Source organism: Cygnus olor, chromosome 3 (assembly GCF_009769625.2).
Source record: "Cygnus olor isolate bCygOlo1 chromosome 3, bCygOlo1.pri.v2, whole genome shotgun sequence".
In the NCBI taxonomy this organism is placed as follows: Eukaryota; Metazoa; Chordata; class Aves; order Anseriformes; family Anatidae; genus Cygnus; species Cygnus olor.
In genome coordinates, this window is record NC_049171.1 from 26,890,912 (window position 1) to 26,909,124 (window position 18,213).

General features: G+C 40.4%; 1 protein-coding gene across 4 annotated transcripts in view; it reads left to right on the top strand.

Annotated features, from left to right (window-relative positions):
- The first annotated feature begins 4,585 nt into the window (after positions 1-4,585).
- PRIM2 (DNA primase subunit 2) overlaps positions 4,586-18,213 on the top strand; it is a 109,217-nt gene continuing 95,589 nt past the window's right edge. The window contains exons 1-5 of one of the 4 annotated variants that reach the window (XM_040554261.1): positions 4,586-4,606; positions 4,957-5,127; positions 5,868-5,971; positions 6,278-6,357; positions 9,116-9,236. In XM_040554261.1, the coding sequence (XP_040410195.1) occupies positions 4,974-5,127; positions 5,868-5,971; positions 6,278-6,357; positions 9,116-9,236 (459 nt within the window). In that variant the 5' untranslated portion in view covers positions 4,586-4,606; positions 4,957-4,973. The other 3 variants (XM_040554257.1, XM_040554258.1, XM_040554259.1) reach the window with 3 other exon arrangements.

The following is an 18,213-nucleotide window of genomic DNA, read 5'->3' on the forward strand; positions in this document are numbered from 1 at the left end:
CAAATATGTAACAAATTTTCTTCTTGTAAATTAATTTAGTGGTAATAATTTCCAAGAAAAGAGAACATCAGTATCTATACATGTAGACAGACTGATAAACTGGTTTAGGTGTTTCAGAAGCTCACAATTTAAATATGGTAAAGATAGACATTACAATAGGAAAACAAAAGAAGGGTTACTTGTGCAGCAGAATATACTCAGTCTACAAATTGATTCTACTTTTTAAGCCCTGATGCTCAATTTTTCAAATCTTCCCCTGTCTCTTTGTTTAGAAACAATCATTCAGTGGCTGAGCTGAAGCTATGTTTATGCTGATCAGCCAGGATGTTTGTGTTAACTGCTTGGTTGCTGCTGCTCTGCACACAAAACTGGCTGAGTTCTGCTTTTCTTTCCCATGGTAGAAATTCCAGTCTCTCTCTCTCCTTTTTTTTTTTTCCAGGCTCTAATTTCTCAAATCTATGAGAACTTGTTAATACAGAGTCACAGACTCACAGAATGGTTTGGGTTGGAAGGGACCTTAAAGACCATCTTGTTCCACCCCTCTGCCACGGGCAGGGACACCTCCCTCCAGACCAGGTTGCCCAAAGCCCCATCCAGCCTGGCCTTGAACACCTCCAGGGATGGGGCATCCACAGCTTCTCTGTCTAACACTGGTCAAATACTCAAAAATTATTAGTGTTAAAAAAAAAAAAAAAAAGGTCAGAAAACTCCAGAGCCTCAGAATGTCAGGCAAAAATTTTTAAAGCACCTGGAACATCTTCTAACAGAGTAGAAGTGTGGCATCCTTTCAGAGAAGTCTAGCACAGGGACAGAGCAGATCCTTCCTTGATATGTAGCCTGAGAAATGATGGATGCTCAGGGACTGAAAATAAGATATAAAATGGAAAAAGGAAGTAGCGAGCATGTTCACTATGGCATCCTAAACGTACTGAAGAAGATGCATGCAGTGAGAGGCAGACCTGTCGAGATAAATTAAAGATGACTGTGAAGTTGTATCTCTTGTGTACTAGAGATTTGGGCAGGGAGGTTGGGAACTAAATCCAGTATCCAAAAGCACAAGTGGAGCCAGAGTGACTTAGGATGTCACAAGGGATGTAACCTCGCTATTTAAATAAATTAACATTGAGAGACAGAGAATGTATTCCAAAATAGCCCCCTGAACCTCTCTTCAGTGCATGAGTCATGCTTTACTCACTGTGGAGCCTGAAGGAATTTAAAGGCTAGCACAGAACATTTACCTTGCTATTTATAGTAAATACAGAGGTATCCGTGCATCACAGTCAGAAAAAAGTCTCAGTATAACCCGGCTGGAAAATATTTAATGAGCTAATATAAAGCATGGAGCAGAGAAAGTTACTGCAAAACAGTCATCCAAAGAGAAGGTGGATGCAATGACACAAATACACTACAACAGAAGTGTAAACCAGTCAAGACTTCTCGGAAAGCCAGGTCAGTAAAGGAACTGAGTTAAGTGATGGAGAAATCTGAAAACTGTGTAAATTAAAGTTTTAAAAAATATTCAAGTAGATTTTTTTAAGAAATTGAAACATCAAGAAAACAAGCTATGAATATATATAAAGACTACATTATATGAGGATTCAATCAGACTGGCGATGCAAGCAGTAAATAAGATTATGGATAAATTAACAGTAAGAGCTGGGAGCAGAGAAGGGACATTTTGTGCTGATCCCTGCTATCCGCCGAGGTCCAAGCATCCTAGACTTGAAGGATGAATGGGGCAGTTTGAAGGAGAGACAAGATGCTGGCATCACCCTGTTTACTTTCTTTTTAGGAGCTGTAGATATGCAAGTAGAAAAGAACTGGGCTCCAAAAGATTTGCACTGGACACTGCTGGTTAGCATAACAACAGTGGGAGTAGAAAATGTGCAATCATACATATCTAATGCAAAATAAGTTTTTTTTTATTTTTATTTTTTAATTAGGTAGCACAACAGTAGGAGTTTGGGGTATGTAGATGGGACTGTGTTTGGATGGGGTGATGGGGACAGTTTGACAGCTGGCCATATGGATATTGTTGCAAAACATTTGTGAGGTGGGTTGTTGGGAACATCAATGATTCTGTAATAAAATATCTTCTAAACTAGACCCTACTGGTCATGTTGCTGTAGAAATGATGAAAATGTAAATGAAAAAAAGTAAGCAAAACACTATCGTGAGAACTATCACCATCTACAGTTTTTGATAAACAGGTCAGTAAGAAAGTTTGGGTTATGACATTGAATTGCGGTTTGGGAACTTTGCTCCAAGATGATCTCTTTTCACGTCGTCTGTTTTCGTTTCCCAAGAATAGTATTTTTGTGTGAAAGGGCTGGCAACCCCCTCATAAGGTTTTTATACTGTAAGATTTGAGTCTAGTAACATAGTTGTTAATTTTGATTCTAAATCATATGACTTTTTTTTTCAGTTATGTCTGTGTAAACAGTTAATTTAATTTTTTAAAAAGAAACAGATTAGGTCTTCACCTAATTGCAGACAATTTGAGTATCTGTACTCAGCATTAGATGGAATAAAACGAGCAGAGCAACAAAGAAAGATAGAAAATGGCAGGCACTGACATAGCTGCTGACTCGTGAAAAATCAGCAGGACGCGGTTCAACAGAAGAAATGGTGATAGCCAACAAAATGCATGGCATGGGTTCTAAATGTGTGGTAGCACTGCTTACGTGCCAAACCCTAAAACACTACTTTAAATAAAAGTTAAAAACATTGCTGGTTTCTGCAGAGGGCCCCTCGGCGTTGTCAAACTTCTCCCCCTCCTGTCCAGGTCACGTACAGCACTCAAAACAAATGTGCAAGCTCTCACCTTTCTCCTTGACCTGCCCTGGGCCATGTGCTGCCAGTCTGAATAAGATCTCTTGGGTATTAAACGACTCCTGGGAATCAAACATCACACTGCCAAAAGCAAAACTTCTGCCCCCATGCAACGAAGATGGATTTTGGCAGGTTCACTCCTACTCCAGAGAAACTTTTGTGGCACCCACCTGGAAAAGAGAAAAAAAAAAAAAAAAAAAAAACACACAGATATGAGCTCTGGCTAACAGAGCAGACCTAAAGAGTGAAGGTGTTTTTATCTGTTCAAACTATTCAAATGGTCCCTGCCAGAGGTTTGGCCTGGACCAAACGGCACACTTCACAGTTTGAGAAGTAGCATGGGCACAGGACTATTCTCAGTAGGCAATTTGGATGGCGCTGCCTTGTTTCAAAGATTAACTGGAGTGGGTTATCCCATGTCAGGTGAACTCAACACCATCTTTAATTGGCTAATATAGAGACAGTCTACATTTTCAGGCTTGCTTCTAGGGGGCCCGTTTGTTAAAGTTGCTATCCAGTTACTCTGCAGTATCTTAGGTGTTGCCCATGAACATGAGAACAGTACGTGTCCTGGTCCATGGTAGGCAGCTTCACTGTTCTTAAAAACAAGTTGCCAGCCTAAGCTACTGATTTTATTTATTTATTTATTTATTCACTTTGTCGGTATAAGCCACACGGTAGTTCTGATTTTCCATCCCTTTATACTCTGACTTTGTTGCAAAATGATCAACCAACATCTTTTGTTTGGAACTGGCTGGATGGTAGCATTCAAAGAGTTGTGATCAATGGCTCAGTGTGCAGGTGGAGATCAGTGATAAGTGGCGTCCCTCAGGGGTCAGTACTGGAACCAGAGCTATTTAACATCTTTGTTGGTGGCATGGACAGTGGGATCGAGTGCACCCTCAGCAAGTTTGATGATGACACCAAGCTGTGTGGTGCGGTTGACACGTTGGAGGGAAGGGATGCCATCCAGAGGGACCTGGACGGGCTTGAGAGGTGGGCCTGTGCGAACCTCGTGAGGTTCAACAAGGCCAAGTGCAAGGTCCTGCATCTGGGCCGGGGCAATCCCAGCAATAAAACAAAGAGGTTGGGAATCACGCTCACTTTCTACTATGAAGAGCATTGACCATTTCAAGTGCACCAGAGGACCCCTCGAGTGGATGCCTTAACTTTCGGAGATAACATCTGATACCTGAGATGATGAATTTATGCACCATGATTTTATGGCCAGGATATCCAGGAATGGATATCCAGTGCTGGCTGTGGTCTGGTACTACTGAACGACTGTACCTAGCTCAGCTGTCGTTAGCTGAAATTACAGGAACTACTCATGAATCCAGTTTGACTTGTAGGGAATCACTTTATTATGCTGATATTCAGCGTACAGAACATTGAAAATGTCTCAGGACACAAGTAGTGCAAATTACTGCCATGGCAGACATTCAAAGTCATCCATGAGATTCCCCGAAAATTCAGAGTTAAAAAAAAAAAAAAAAAGGAAGAATATTAAAAGAGGGGAAGAATATTTTACATTTTATGGTGTTTATTTTTATTCTTTTTCCTCAGGAAAGTGCGTCGCTCTGGGTGAGGATGGGGTGGAGGGTGCCACCATGGGGCATTCATTCACCTCCTGCCACCATCACCACCGGGGGCAGCTGCACAGGGGAGAAGGCGAAGCCGCCGTGCAGGACACACACACCCTGCTTGACCAAAAATCCTATCACGACTGCGAAAAAATCCGAGATCACCACAGTTAAACTCGTCAGCAACCCCCGTAGGTGCCAACCTCCCCGCCGCGGCTGCTGAGGCAGCTACCATAGAGCTCCCTCAGTGCCTAGAGCGGCCGCAGGCGCCCGTAGCTGAGACCGCCATGTTGAGTGCGGGCACAGCCGGACGGGGCGGGACGGAAGCGGGCGGGGCGGGCGGTGCGCGGGAAGCCGGAGCGCGCGCGGGGCCGGAGCGGGAGCAGGTTGGGGGGGGCCGCGAAGCGGCGGCGGGGACGGGACCGCCGGGGGGGGGTGGACCCAGGACCCTGTCCCCTGTCCCCCTGAGGGCTGGGGGCTCCTTTCCCGGCCTCCATTTTCCCTCCCGCCCCGTCCCTGAGCGGCCGTGTCTGTCCCGCAGGCTTGCCGGCGGCGGGGATGGAGTTCAGCAGCAGAGCTCGGCAGCGGCACACGAGGCTGGCCGGGGACAGGCGGGACCCGTACCCCCACAGCCTGCAGTTCTACCAGGAGCCCCCCACCGAGAACATCTCCCTCACCGAGTTTGAGAGCTTCGCCGTCGACCGCCTGAGGCGTGAGTAGGGTCCCCGGGCAAAGTCTGTCAGCCCCGGGGGTGCCGGCCCAAACCTGCCTCACTCGGGGTTTTCTGGGTGTAAGCGATCACGGTGGGGTTTTGGGTTCTTTCTGGCATAATTCTGTGCTCTTGACAAAGCTGACGTACCCTGTCTGTCTGTTACTGATAGAAATTAGCAGCCCACTCACGCTAAAGTACACCCGTGTTAACGGAGAACGTGCTGCTGTAGATATTTCAAAGAACTACGTCTGATTTCACAGTCAAAGTTCAGTGTGTAAGCAGTCAGGGTTTTATGGGTTTGGACGGTAGGGTTGTGTTTTATGAGAATATTTTAGTTTCTGGGTTTCTGGATATCTTTACTGGATGTCGCTCAGTGCAGCGACTGAAATTACTGTGCGCCAGGGTTCTCCTGAACTCCCCCAAACAGTTGAAGCCAAGTTTTTTTTAGCCAGTACCATGAAAACTGATGCTCTGAGGCTGATCCATCAGTCAGGTGTCTCCCCTTCCATACTGACTGTCTGGGTCTCGGAGTTGGGTGAGCTGCTCAGGTCTTGTGAGCTACAGATAAGGTGGGCCATGCTCTATCCTCCATATTTCGTACCCTTTTGCTCGCCTTACCACAAGAAGCAATTTATGTGACCTTACCTGTTCTGTTCATTTCTCAAGTCATGATACAGTAAGATTTCATTTTAAGGTGTTGTCTCTAATATGAACTTTTTTTTTCTTTTCTTTCCCCCCAGTGCTTAAAGTAGTTGAAAACCTTGGTGTGAGCTATGTAAGAAGTAGCGATTCATACAAAATGAAGCTGGAGGCTGAGTTCCGCAGACTTAAGTTTCCCTACAAAGTAAGCATAAAAGAAAAAGAGGAACTCTTTTTTTGCGCTATTTTCTGTACACCATTCAGAAATTCTGAATGAAGATCCAGATGATGAAATACTACTCCTAAAACTTAAATTCTGGTATTCTGTCAGAGTTCTAGTTTGTCTTCTAGGGTACTGTGGTTTTTTTTTTTGTCGATCCCCTTCTTTAATAGTCTTGTGTTTGTTGTCTTAAATGTGAGTATAAATATGATGTTAAACAGCCGTGATAAATTAATTGTGGATTTTTAATCTGGAAGAGATCAGTTCTCTGAAATAATACATTTTTTGTAGGCTTTGGCTGAGGATGATTATGATGCAAGAAGAAAGGACCATATCTCTCATTTCATACTACGCCTTGCTTATTGTCAGTCGTAAGTACTTTTTGGATTACTCTGTAGTCTTATTAATAACATTAGATGTAGATGTTACATTACATTACTTTATCATAGGTTTTATAGGTATTACAGAGCTGAGTGGCTACTAAACAGAGAGGTGGTAGGTTCAAGTAGAGACCTTTTCTTCTAGAAGCATGATTTCAACTGTGATGAAAATGCATATTCAGGATTAAGATTAATGTCCAGCTTTTGGTGTAAGTTTTATTTTTTAGTTTTGTAATATATAAACTTCTGGGTTTTACACACTGAGCATTGATTTAAGCCTATTCTTTTTGGCATCTCTTTTTGAGAATAAAGTACAGCAGTTTATCAGTCGTTGTTTCAGTTATGGACAATTAAATTTAACTGCTGCATATACTTCAGCTGTTTCTTAGTGACCAAAGACCTATGTAAATAGGCCTTATAATATTGTCAAAAGAGAGCCTTATTTCTGGGAAACTAAAAATACTGCTTGAGTTTGAGGTTTTCTCCACTGACTGTTCTTTCTGTCTAAAAGAAAGATGCTTTTTTTTGGTTGCTTGCATACCATTTTTTTTCCACGTGTAATCTGAGGCATGTAGTTGGTCCTGTCAAGTGCTTTTGTTTTGTCTCAGCTGCAGTCTTTGGATGGTAGAGGTTGTCAGTGCTTTATGTCTATTAGCAGCTTTGTCATGCGTCAGTATGAACTCCTAACTCCTTGCCATTGCTGTCCTGTTTTCTAATTAAAACCAGCAAATACAAAGTGTGTTTGGCTTGAATTACTAGTTCAATTGCACTCTAATACAGTATCATTTGTTTAAATTTGGCGAGAGTGGTAGACTGTGCACTGTGTTACTGTGATAGCTGAGGTGACTGAATTGCTGCTATGGATGCATACAGGCTCTAAGGGAAGGCCAGGCCAGGAAAGTGAGGATGGACTGTGCTGCTCTAGGCAAAGAGATGGAGCTGAAATGGATGGAGATTTTCCTTGTAATAGGTCCTGGGACAGGTGAGAGTTTTGGTGCAGAGTGGTGCAGACCAGGCACATTGCATGTAGTTTGGCTACAGACTGCCTGAGCAGAATGGGATGTAGCAGAGGCCTCAGAAGCCTCCAGATGGAGGAAACCTCACCATGGCCCTTGGTGAGGCCCTTCTCTGGCATAGTTTATAATCCTGAAAGAAGGAAATGACATGAATAACACAATTACAAGTAAAATTCCTTCTACTGTTCTTTATTACACATGTATGGGATTATGAATAATTAGTTGTTCATTTCTGGTGTTTATGTTTTTTTGTTTTTTCCCTTCATCTCTTAAAAATTGCTCTGGAATCTCTCGGAATTAATGACAGATGCAGATATTTGGACTGTTTTCTTTTTCTCTGTGACTTATCTTTTTAAAAGAAGGTCCTCGTCTGTTATATAATAGCTCATTTGATTGGGGTGTTTCCTTGGGAAATGGGAGACCTGGTTCAAACCTGGTGTTTCGAGGAAGTATCCTAAGAGCTAGGCTATAGGCAGGTCAGAGGTGAGCAGCTTGTTGAGGGTGAAATCTGGTGCAGAAATGAATACCTGTTTCGGTCGGCTGCAGAATCAGCAGGACAGAGCTTGGCTTGGTAGTCTAGGGGGAAAAACCCCTTGGGAAGGGGAAGACTTGGCCGGGATCCAAGGCGCTCTTTAAACTATTTGCAAATGTATTTTCATATGTTTGTATACAGGTAGCTTTGATATAGCGCTGCAGTGAAGAAGCTGGCTAAACAGCTTCTGCTTTAAATAGCTTTTTTATTTTTCTTGAAGAGGTGGACTTAGCGCTTACTCAGATAGTGGAAAATGGTATCATAAGCACTGACGTGACACTGCATCCTGTATATTCTGTCTTGAAAAGCGGGTATTGCAGGAATGAAATATTTCTGTGTCTAAAACTGTCATGTTCTCCAAAAGATAAATTTGGGAGGCAAATAGAATACCTTACTCTGTAGGATTTTACTGTACTAGGTCAGAAAAAATGAGCTTGGCACAGATCATTAGGTTAGGTGGTGAAAGCTACTAATATAGCAAGTGGTGTCTGAAAAGTGTGCTTAAATAGGCGTAACTGCAAACTAGCTTGATTCAATTCCCTGTGGCCTGGCAGAGGGTGTGTTGCCAGGCGTGTGTTTTCTTGCTGCAGCCCCTTTCTAAGTTTCTAGTAGTCCAACAGTGCCACCCAGGGGTACAAGTTTTCATCAGCTTTTCCTGATAGGTGTGCGTGTTCCTCCAGCTCGGGGGTACCCCAAAAGTAATATTTAAAAGAAGTAGGCCTTGTAAGGCATCATTAGGTTAACTGTGAAGTTAATAGTGCTGCTAAAAAATATTGTGCCATGTTAAAGAAGAAAAGCTGTCCTTTAAGGAGAATATTATCTGTGGGTGGCTATCCTTATCTAGAACAACTAAGAAATGATGAAATTAAGATAGGTAAGAAATGGTTAATACCATTTAAAAGAGGCTAACAACTTCAATACCTGCAGAGCAGTTTTTAGTATTGAGATTGACTACCTCCATTCTTCCGAAACGTGCGCAGTCGTGCTTCTTTAGGTATTGTCTCTTCAGAAGTCTTTTCTGATTAAGTGCTCCTTCCTGACAGTTTCTTGCCTTCTCTTACAAGCTCCTCAGTTTGTGGGTCCTATGACAAAGTCAGCCCTGCATTTAATGTTGTGTTCACTAGGCTTGACATCTGCTTTATGTTGAAAGAGAGAATGCACAATCAGAAAACATGTGCTGGTTTTGGTCATTTCTCTGCAGTGAGGATCTCAGGCGTTGGTTTCTTCAACAAGAAATGGATCTCTTTCGATACCGCTTCAACGAACTGACTGAAGGTTTAAGGCAGAAATTCCTGGAGCACGTTAACTTACAATTTGAAGCTGTAAGTATGTTACTCTCTGGATTTGTATTATGTAGTGCGTGCCTGATGTTTTTTTAAAAAAAAAAAGGTAGTTTCTGTACTTCTGTTTAAAAAATAGATGTGATCTTGAGGCTTTAAAAAATACACACAGAACTCCTTCTGAACTTGGAGAATAGTCTTGCCACGGAAATGAGGATTAAGTGATGTAATTTTGTGCTGCAACAAAAGAAGCTCCATCTGTTTTATCTACCAACATTTAACTGCAAACTGTGTAATTATGAAAAGAAGTTAAAGATTTTTTACCAAAGTTTATAGGAGGTATCTTTGAATCAAGATTCTAGATGGGTTACTGTGTTCTTCAGATAAGGCATTTGTATGTTTCAACTGTCAATCAGAGCAACTAACACGCAGGTTGGAATCACCTTGCTTTCTTTTGCATGTTAGTGATGAATTGTGTGAAATACACTTCCCTCTTAGTAAAGGTTTCAGTGGTAATGTGATGGCTGTGCTTTATTCTAACCAAAAGTGTACATACTGTGCAACCCATTCTCATCAGATTACTTAATTCAGAAAATAGTCTTGGTCAGCATATGTCTTTTGTTAATAAACTTAGTTCTAGAACCTCTGCAGTCCACTAATTTTAAGATGTTGGCTTCTTGTTTTAGTAACCAAAACAAATTACACTGATCTGGAGACTTTGTAAACCTTGCCATTTCATGAATACCGAAATCTGGAAAACTGAAAACTAAAAAGAAATGCTTTCAAGGAACACTTAAGAGAGCTGTTGAGCCATCAGTAGAATATTATAATGAAATTATGAAAATCCTGTATGGATTGCTCAAGAATGCAACTTACTGCATAATTGTCCGTGTAGGTGAAAAAAATAGGTTTCTGTTGTGCAAGTGTGTTTCTAACACATGGTTGCACATTTGTGCGTGCTAAAATCAATTTGATTCTACTTGTTTGTACTAGTTACTGCAAGTTACTGGAATGTAGATGTGTAACCAGAACTATTGTTTACCTTTTTTTTAAGCTATTAGATACAGTTGTTGAAGAATTTATATACAGTTTTAAAACAAATGGTATTAATGTGCAAGTAAATAAGTTTTATATAGACTTTATACCCAGGCATAAATGTGAATTATAGGGTATGAACATACAGATATTTTAAATATTTTAGCAAGTGGGGAACCTTGGAAATCTGACTTGTATATAGTTATTCCTCTTGGTATTAGATACTTGGTCACCTGATATCTTGTTATGGGATGAAATTAATCTTTTGCTGTCTTTTGTTCTTTTTATTCCTACTCTGAAATGGAAAATGGATATTGCAGTTTCTGGATTAATGATTTCAATAGAATTCTGCATGGCAGCCACAAACTATTTTGTTACAAAGCTCCAGGTTTGCCTGTAGTTCTCAGAATAAAATTAATAAAAAAGATGTATCATCATCGCTACGCTGAACAAAAATTCTCTTAAAATACTACTTAATCAAAAAGACAAAAACAACAACACCCTTAAATATTCTAAGATGTAGCTGACTTTGTGTAATTGTGTTGCTGAATTGAAAGATCTGGCACCAGTACATATTGATGATAAAAGATGACTTGTGTAATACTGAGAATGAATTTGTCTAGCTAAAGAGTGGCTCATGGGCTTTCCTGGGTCTTTCTGAGACTATTATAAATGTCATTCTTTGGTTCAACAGACATTTCAGCAAATGCTGTGTTTGTGGAGCTGTATTTCTGCTACTTATTCCCCGGTCTCATATTGTCCTGTCACAGTTTCAGCACTCAGGTTTGTGAGAATAAATTAATGTTTGCAGGCTGCTGGAAATAGCTAGGAGTATGGCATGATTCTATGCTATTGAATGTGCCTTTAGTTTATTGAAATGATTAAGGAGGTATTCCTTTCTTACGCCTAGTGAGGCAACAAAGCATCATTTCATTGAAAATCCTCTTCTGTCATGTGTGAAAGATTTTCATATGTATCTGAAAGAGGTCTAACCTCAGTGATGGTATGTAGGAGCCATTAAAAATAAAGCCACTGTAAAAACAGTATTCTCTTTGTTGCACTTGTAAAAGGCTTTAAAAGGGAATTAAAGATGAACTGTCCTGTTCCAGTTTTTCTGTTGGAAGTTACAATGCTTTCATGCCTTACTGTGCATAGAGCAAGATAAAGCTTTGTATTCCACCTGTTAGAAATAGGGGTCCTCTCCAGGGAAAGGAAATTCTGAAATTAATACTCAGTTTCTGTCTTGGTAAACAGATGGAAATTCTCCTGTTGGATTTTAATTGCCTAAGATATCCCATGAAAGCTAGTTAAACTTTTACGAAGAGAAGACAGCACCTTGCAACTTCTAGATAATGGCTCTGCATTTCAGAACTGTAATCTCGGATAAGCCAAAGCTCCTGAAGTTCAGACCTTGATTTAGTCTGGCATCGCAGTGTCTCTGGTTAAACTCCTAAGAACCGTCGTAAGAAGTGGTTCCTCAGTATTTAATTAAAAAACCAGTCAACTTTTTTTTTTGTGGCGGAGTGGGAATGAGTGGATTGTCTTGTACAGTTTGGTCACAGTTGTCTTCATTTACAGTACAAAGTGAAGCTAAATATAAAGAACTCAGTAAGTCACTTCTCTCCTTTTCATGTTTGCTTACGTGCATGAGAAAGCAAGATGTGTATTCTTAGAACTTCCAGCAGAGGTTTTGCAGACTGCTTCCTGAGGTTTTGCGAATTTTGGATTGGGAATTACTGCTTTACAGAATCAAGAAGTCTGCAGTCTCAGTCAGGAATAATATTTAAGCAGCTGTTAAGATCTTCTTTGAAGATGGATATTCTCTAGCTTTCTTTTTTTGAAAAATGAAGATGTTATTAGCTAGAAGAAAAAATATCAGACTTCCTGAATTTTTTATGACAGCTGTGAAGAGTTTGAAATGATAGGACTGATTTCACGATTAAAGAGAATTTTAATCAAAGAGCAAGAACTTTCTGAAAATAAAAATGGAAATGAAATCTAATGAAAACAAATGTCTTCACTGTAATAAGGTTTTTTGTGCAGTTTGATTGACACTTATATTGCTAATGGAGCAAAATAAACGGGAAAAGGTTTATTTCAGTAAGTAAATATTTGCTCTGTGGAGTTTTACCTGACTATAAAAAAGCCCATTAGTTATAAATGGGAGACTATAAACTGTTCAAAGTATTCAGATGAAATATAATGACATTGGCATAATGAATTTGTATTTGAACATGCGTAGGATTATGATCATTCAAAATTTATACCGTATTTGTGTAAAACAAACAAAAAAAACCACACACACAAACTTTAACAGTTAGTGTGTTACGGAAATTTGGAACTTAAGTATATTCTTGAGATGTTTTTACAAAGCTGTCACTGGATTGAGTTAGTCCATTCATCTTCAGTAATTCTGTGAGAAACCTCTGAAACCTCTGGGCTTTGTCAAAAACTCTAAGCTTGCTTTGAGTGTATCTTTGAGACACTCTTTGTGAACGACTAAAAGGTAGATTGCATTTTAATCACTTGTTGGAAATACCTTTGACCAATGTTTTCTGGCAAGTAAGTGTACAAGATGCCTGGACTTGCTGCTCAGGCAACTGGAACTAAGCTTTCAGTGCTCAACTCTTTAAGCACGTAACATTTTGGAGCACTAGATATAATCCTACCTACTGATGCCAGCATGGGCGAGAGGTAGTGCGTGTGGTCTTGAATAAAACGGCAATAAAGGAGAAGGATAAAAGGGAAGCAAGAGTAAAAGTGGGTGAGCAGGGTTGATAGACCTCAATTCTTGCTTTTTTTTTTTTTTTTGTGGTTAGTGGTGAGCTGTTAACTGGAGTTGAACCATCATGTGAAATGACGGCCTCATTTAGTGCCTTATTACAGCCTTTGCATGTTATTAATTGCTTACACTTTTATTTTAAACTCCGTAAACATTTGTAGGCTTTTACTGTGATTGAGACCCTCCTGGAGCCTTTGACAACTGACATGGTTCCAGTTGGTTGTAAATGGTAGAGGGGGAAAGCATTACATAGATGGCAGCAGTGGTTTGCTTTTCTTTGAGCAAGAGTTTGTTAGGTAAAAAGAGATTGTTAGGACTGTGGTGGCAAGGACTGACGTTGTGCTCAAGAACAGAGACCAATGAGGAGCGTTTGAAACTTTACTATTGTTAAAATTTTTGTTTGAAAAACTTGGTAGTTTCAACTTCTGAGAGGCTGTATTCTATGTCTCTGACAATAACTGGCTTCAGCTTTTAGTTCTTGGCACTAGTTTGGGACAGCGATGAAATTACTGTCTTGTTCCGTTTTGGTTAAAGCTTTCATAGAACCATAGAATCACTTAAGTGGGAAAAGCCCTCGAACATCAACACCCAGCCTGTAACCTAGCACTGCCAAGTCCCCCATTAAACCATGTCCCTAAGCTCTACATCTATGTGTTTTTTGAATACCTCCAGGGATGATGACTCAATCACTTCCCTGGGCAGCCTGTTCCAATACTTTGCAACCCTTTCAGTGTAGAAATCTTTCCTAATACCCAACCTAAACCTCCCCTGGTGCAACTTGAGGCCATTTCCCCTCGCTTGGTGCTATTTTGTGTAGTATAACAAGTTTTTGGCTCTTAATCAGAATATAAAACAGCTTCTTCAGCAGAAAAAAGGAAAGATGGCTTTAATAAAGTCCTGTTTTGACTGCAAATAGTACAAAAATAATAGAAACTAGTGTTTTTTGTAGTATCTGGGAGCAGCTGTCTTAATTGGTTCATTTCCATTATTTACTGTCTAATGTAATACCGACAGCTTTTAGAAAATAAACGACTTCAGATTTGTGTTGTTCAGACACACAAGCTTTGATAGCTATATCTCTTTGCATTTTTGATTGCTTTTTAAAAATTAAAACTGATTAAATTTTGAAGAAGTTTTCTATCTGAAAATCATTGGCATGCCTTTCATAAATAGCTTCACCCTGAAAAATTGTTGTCTTGACAACTATCAACTTGAACAATTGAGAGTTTAGCCTGTGTTTTCTCAGGAAGCAAGTTTTAGTTGAACCATGGTGTCAAAAGCATTGTTTACAACATATCCTTCTTTCCAGTGAAGAGAAAGACAGGGCGGAAATATAGCTTTTGAACTTTTGAAAGTACTTAGAACTTTTGGGAGCAAACATAAATGATTTTATACACACATACTCACTCTGTGATATGTTGTTTGGTAGACATTTCGTTCACTTGTTTTCCTGAGAGTAGAAAACACATGAATATACACTCAGCCTTTGAGTATGTTGAGATGTGAGAGTTTCTTGCTTGTGGTTTTGTCTACTGCATTTCTTGACACTTTAGTAGGGGACATTCAATGAGAGAAGAGGATTCTGCAATATAGTTTTCTTCCCTCATCTTCCCCCAGTGTACAAGAAATACCTGCTAACCAGTTCCATGTTTCTAAAGCTTTCTTATTTTTAGCCTGTACTCTTTAAGGCTATTTTTGCCTGACGAGTTGAATAGTTACCACAATAGCAGAAGAATCACGGAATTATTCTGGAGGTATTTCAGTGAGCTTTGAGTCTATTCTGTAGATGCATAATGTACACATATTTCATAATTAAAAGAAAGAAAAAAGGTTTTGAAGGGATAGTGCTGTTACCGCTATTTAGATAAATACAGGAGCTTTTTACCTATAGCAGGTAATTTTCAGCTCTCAAGGCACATTAGTCTGTGTGCAAAGTCAGTCCCATAGGGAGCATGGGAAACCCTTAAGCAGCGCTCAGGAGATCTAAAGGCTGACATTTAAGGTGACAGAGCCCATCAAAGAGAATACACAAACACAGGTGTGCAGTTAAGACTTGTATTAATTTAGGAGATTAAACCATTAGAATCTTACTAGAAATGAATAATTACAGCTACGATGCCTGACAGTTTCAGGCAGTAAAAGCTATTAATATATTTTAAAGATATTTAAAGGGAAGTGTAGTGAATATTTTAAATAATATAACTATGGAAGGAAGTATTTTAATCTCAAAGTTTTTCAGAATTTGAAAGAGCTATATAAAGTATACAATTTTGCAGGTAAATGACGCTTGGTTGTTAAGTGTAATTTTTTTTTTTGAATTTCTTGTGACATCTGATATTTTCCTTTATTTAATTTAGGGGTACCCGATTATGTTTCTGCCAGATTATCCTATATGACCAGTTTGGAGCCAGTTGATGGCATTATGCCCAGGCCCTGCTTTGTCATGTGCCTTTATCACTGAGGTTTGCTGTCTCTGCTTTTTCAATGCCCTGCTCTCTCTGTGCCCCTCATCCTTCCCCCTGCACCTGCATCAACTTTTCCATATTCTTCTTGTAGATGGTTATGTGTACCCATATCAAAAGCCCTTGAGAAGTGACCATTCTTAGACTTTTTTATTGTAATACTGCTTTTGGACCTTCATAGTGTGAGCTAAATCCTAGTTTATTGATTTGAATTTCTGACTGGCTTTTTGATGTCATCAGAATATTTATGGCAACTGTTGGTATACCAAGTTGTTATTGAAGAGTTTTCTGCATGTCTGTAAGTTTAAGGAAAGCCACAGGATCAGTGGTGTTCCTAGCAATTCCTGAATTAAGGTGTTGAGCTTGCTATTGTTCATGTATTTGCTCTTATGGGACCCAGCACTGCGGAATTAATTAATCACGTTGTTAACAACCTGAAGCCATAAAAATGGAGTATCACAGAATCACAGAATATCCCGAGTTGGAAGGGACCCATAAGGATCATTAAGTCCAACTCCTGGCACCGCACAGGTCTGCCCAAAAGTTTAGACCATGTGATTAAGTGCACAGCCCAATCGCTTCTTAAATTCAGACAGGCTTGGTGCAGTGACTGCTTCACTGGGGAGCCTGTTCCAGTGTGCGACCACCCTCTCGGTGAAGAACCTCTTCCTGATGTCCAGCCTAAACTTCCCCTGCCTCAGCTTAACACCGTTCCCACAGGTCCTGTCACTGGTGATTACGAAGGTCACCTGCCTCTCCACTCCCCCTCACGAGGAAGCTGTCGGCCGTGATGAGGTCCCCCCTCAGCCTCCTCTTCTCCAGGCTGTAAATTCATTCTTTCCTTCACTCTCTGCTGTTGATCTTTTTCTTTCCCTTCAAAGCTGCGTCTGTGCACGTCACATTGCACAGTAACTCCTAGATCTTAGGCTGGGTGTTTGCATGCTTCTGAAATAAAAATAGACCTCTAATATGTTTCACTTCTTTCAGCCATTTTAAGGTGTTTTGTAAGTGATGAGAATACTCTTTTAGAGTATTCTTTACTCTTTTTATATATGCCAATTTGTCATTTATAGCATTAAAAGAGAAATTGGGTCAAAATTTATCTAGCCATACTGGTGTTTTAGGTTTGCTCAGTAGTTAGAAGTAGAGTCCCCTGGATTGGTAACTGACATGTCAGTTACTGTGAATTAGTATTTGAGTAATACTGCCTTAGAAGGAAATGTCACTAGCAGAAGTCTAAATTGGCTTTCTCTTCATTCCTTGTCCATTTAATTTATATGTTAATTCCTACAATCATTAACACTTCTTTCCTTCCATGCATTTGACTTTGTTCTCAGCTGTTGCTCAGTCCTTCTGTTTGCTAAAGTGACAGCGAACAGAACCTTTCTCTTTGTAGCCCTCTTCATAGAAGTGTCACTGTACGGACTGTCACTTAACTGTCTAATTCACCTTTAGACAACTGCCATGTTCTGGAGCTTTTAACTTGTAGTTCCTGGAATGGCTCTGCCATACTCATTTTACCATTCGCTTCTATTTCTCACTACTCCTATCATAAAGTAACCCTCTGTAACTGAGCCAGCTCAGTTTTTTGCATTCATCCTTCCTGTGTACAAATCTCTGTAGCAGCAATGCCTAATTTTGCTCTTGAACGCTGGGAGATTCTCCTGCTCCTGCATGGGCTCCACAGGCTGCAGCGTGGAGATCTGCTCCGTGTGGGACCCATGGGCTGCAGGGGGACAGCCTGCTCCACCAGGGGCCTCTCCACAGGCCGCAGGGGAACTGCTGCTGCGTGCCTGGAGCACCTCCTGCCCTCCTGCTGCACTGACCTTGTTGGCTGCAGGGCTGCTTCTCTCATTTCTCACTCTTCTCTCCCTGCTACTGTTGCACAGTATTTTTTTTTTTCCCTTTCTTAAATCTCCCAGAGGCCCACCCCTTGTCGCTCCCTGGCTCGGCTCTGGCCAGCAGCGGGTCGCTTTTGGAGCCGGCTGGAGCTGGCTCTGATCTGACATGGGGCAGCCGCTGGGCTCTGCTCACAGAGGCCACCCCTGCAGCCCCCTGCTACCAAAAGCTTGCCCCATAAACAGTATACACATTCTTAGTCATTTTATTGGTTTACTTTCCCTATAATTTTTTTCGTTATTGTCAGACCTAAGTTTAACTTCCAGTAATTTAAGTCTTTTTCTACTTGTTCTGTCTACTAAGAAAGTTTCTTTCTTTTTGTATTTGCCTTCTACATATAAGAGGACTCTAATTATATTTCATTGTTTCTTCTTTTAGGCTTTCTTTATGCTGGATTTTCATTTTTGTGGTTGTTCCTTCCAATTTTTTTAATGGGGGGAACATTTTTTTTTAGTGTAGCATCAGCTGATCACAGTATTCCAGCTGAACCATTACTAATGCTAAGATGATACAAAATTCATGTATCGAGTACTGGGATGGATGTTTGCAGAATTTGGCTTAATCCACTTTTCTATTTTTGAGTTCAATTTTTCTATGCATGGTTTTCAATTGGTTTTGTGCCCAGGCTATAGGAGGTTCATTTCATCTGCTTTATTTGCTTGTGAAAAGTGTCAGATTATAGTGACTTTAAGGGCTCTTGACACAATATAATGTTTGCATTTTTCCCATCCTGGAGGATCTGCTGCACTGTCATAAAGGCAGTGAGGTTGGCTTAGCACAGTTTGGTTTTGACACATCCACGCGGGCCGTTAATTGCCACCTGTGTTTTTTTTTTCCTAAG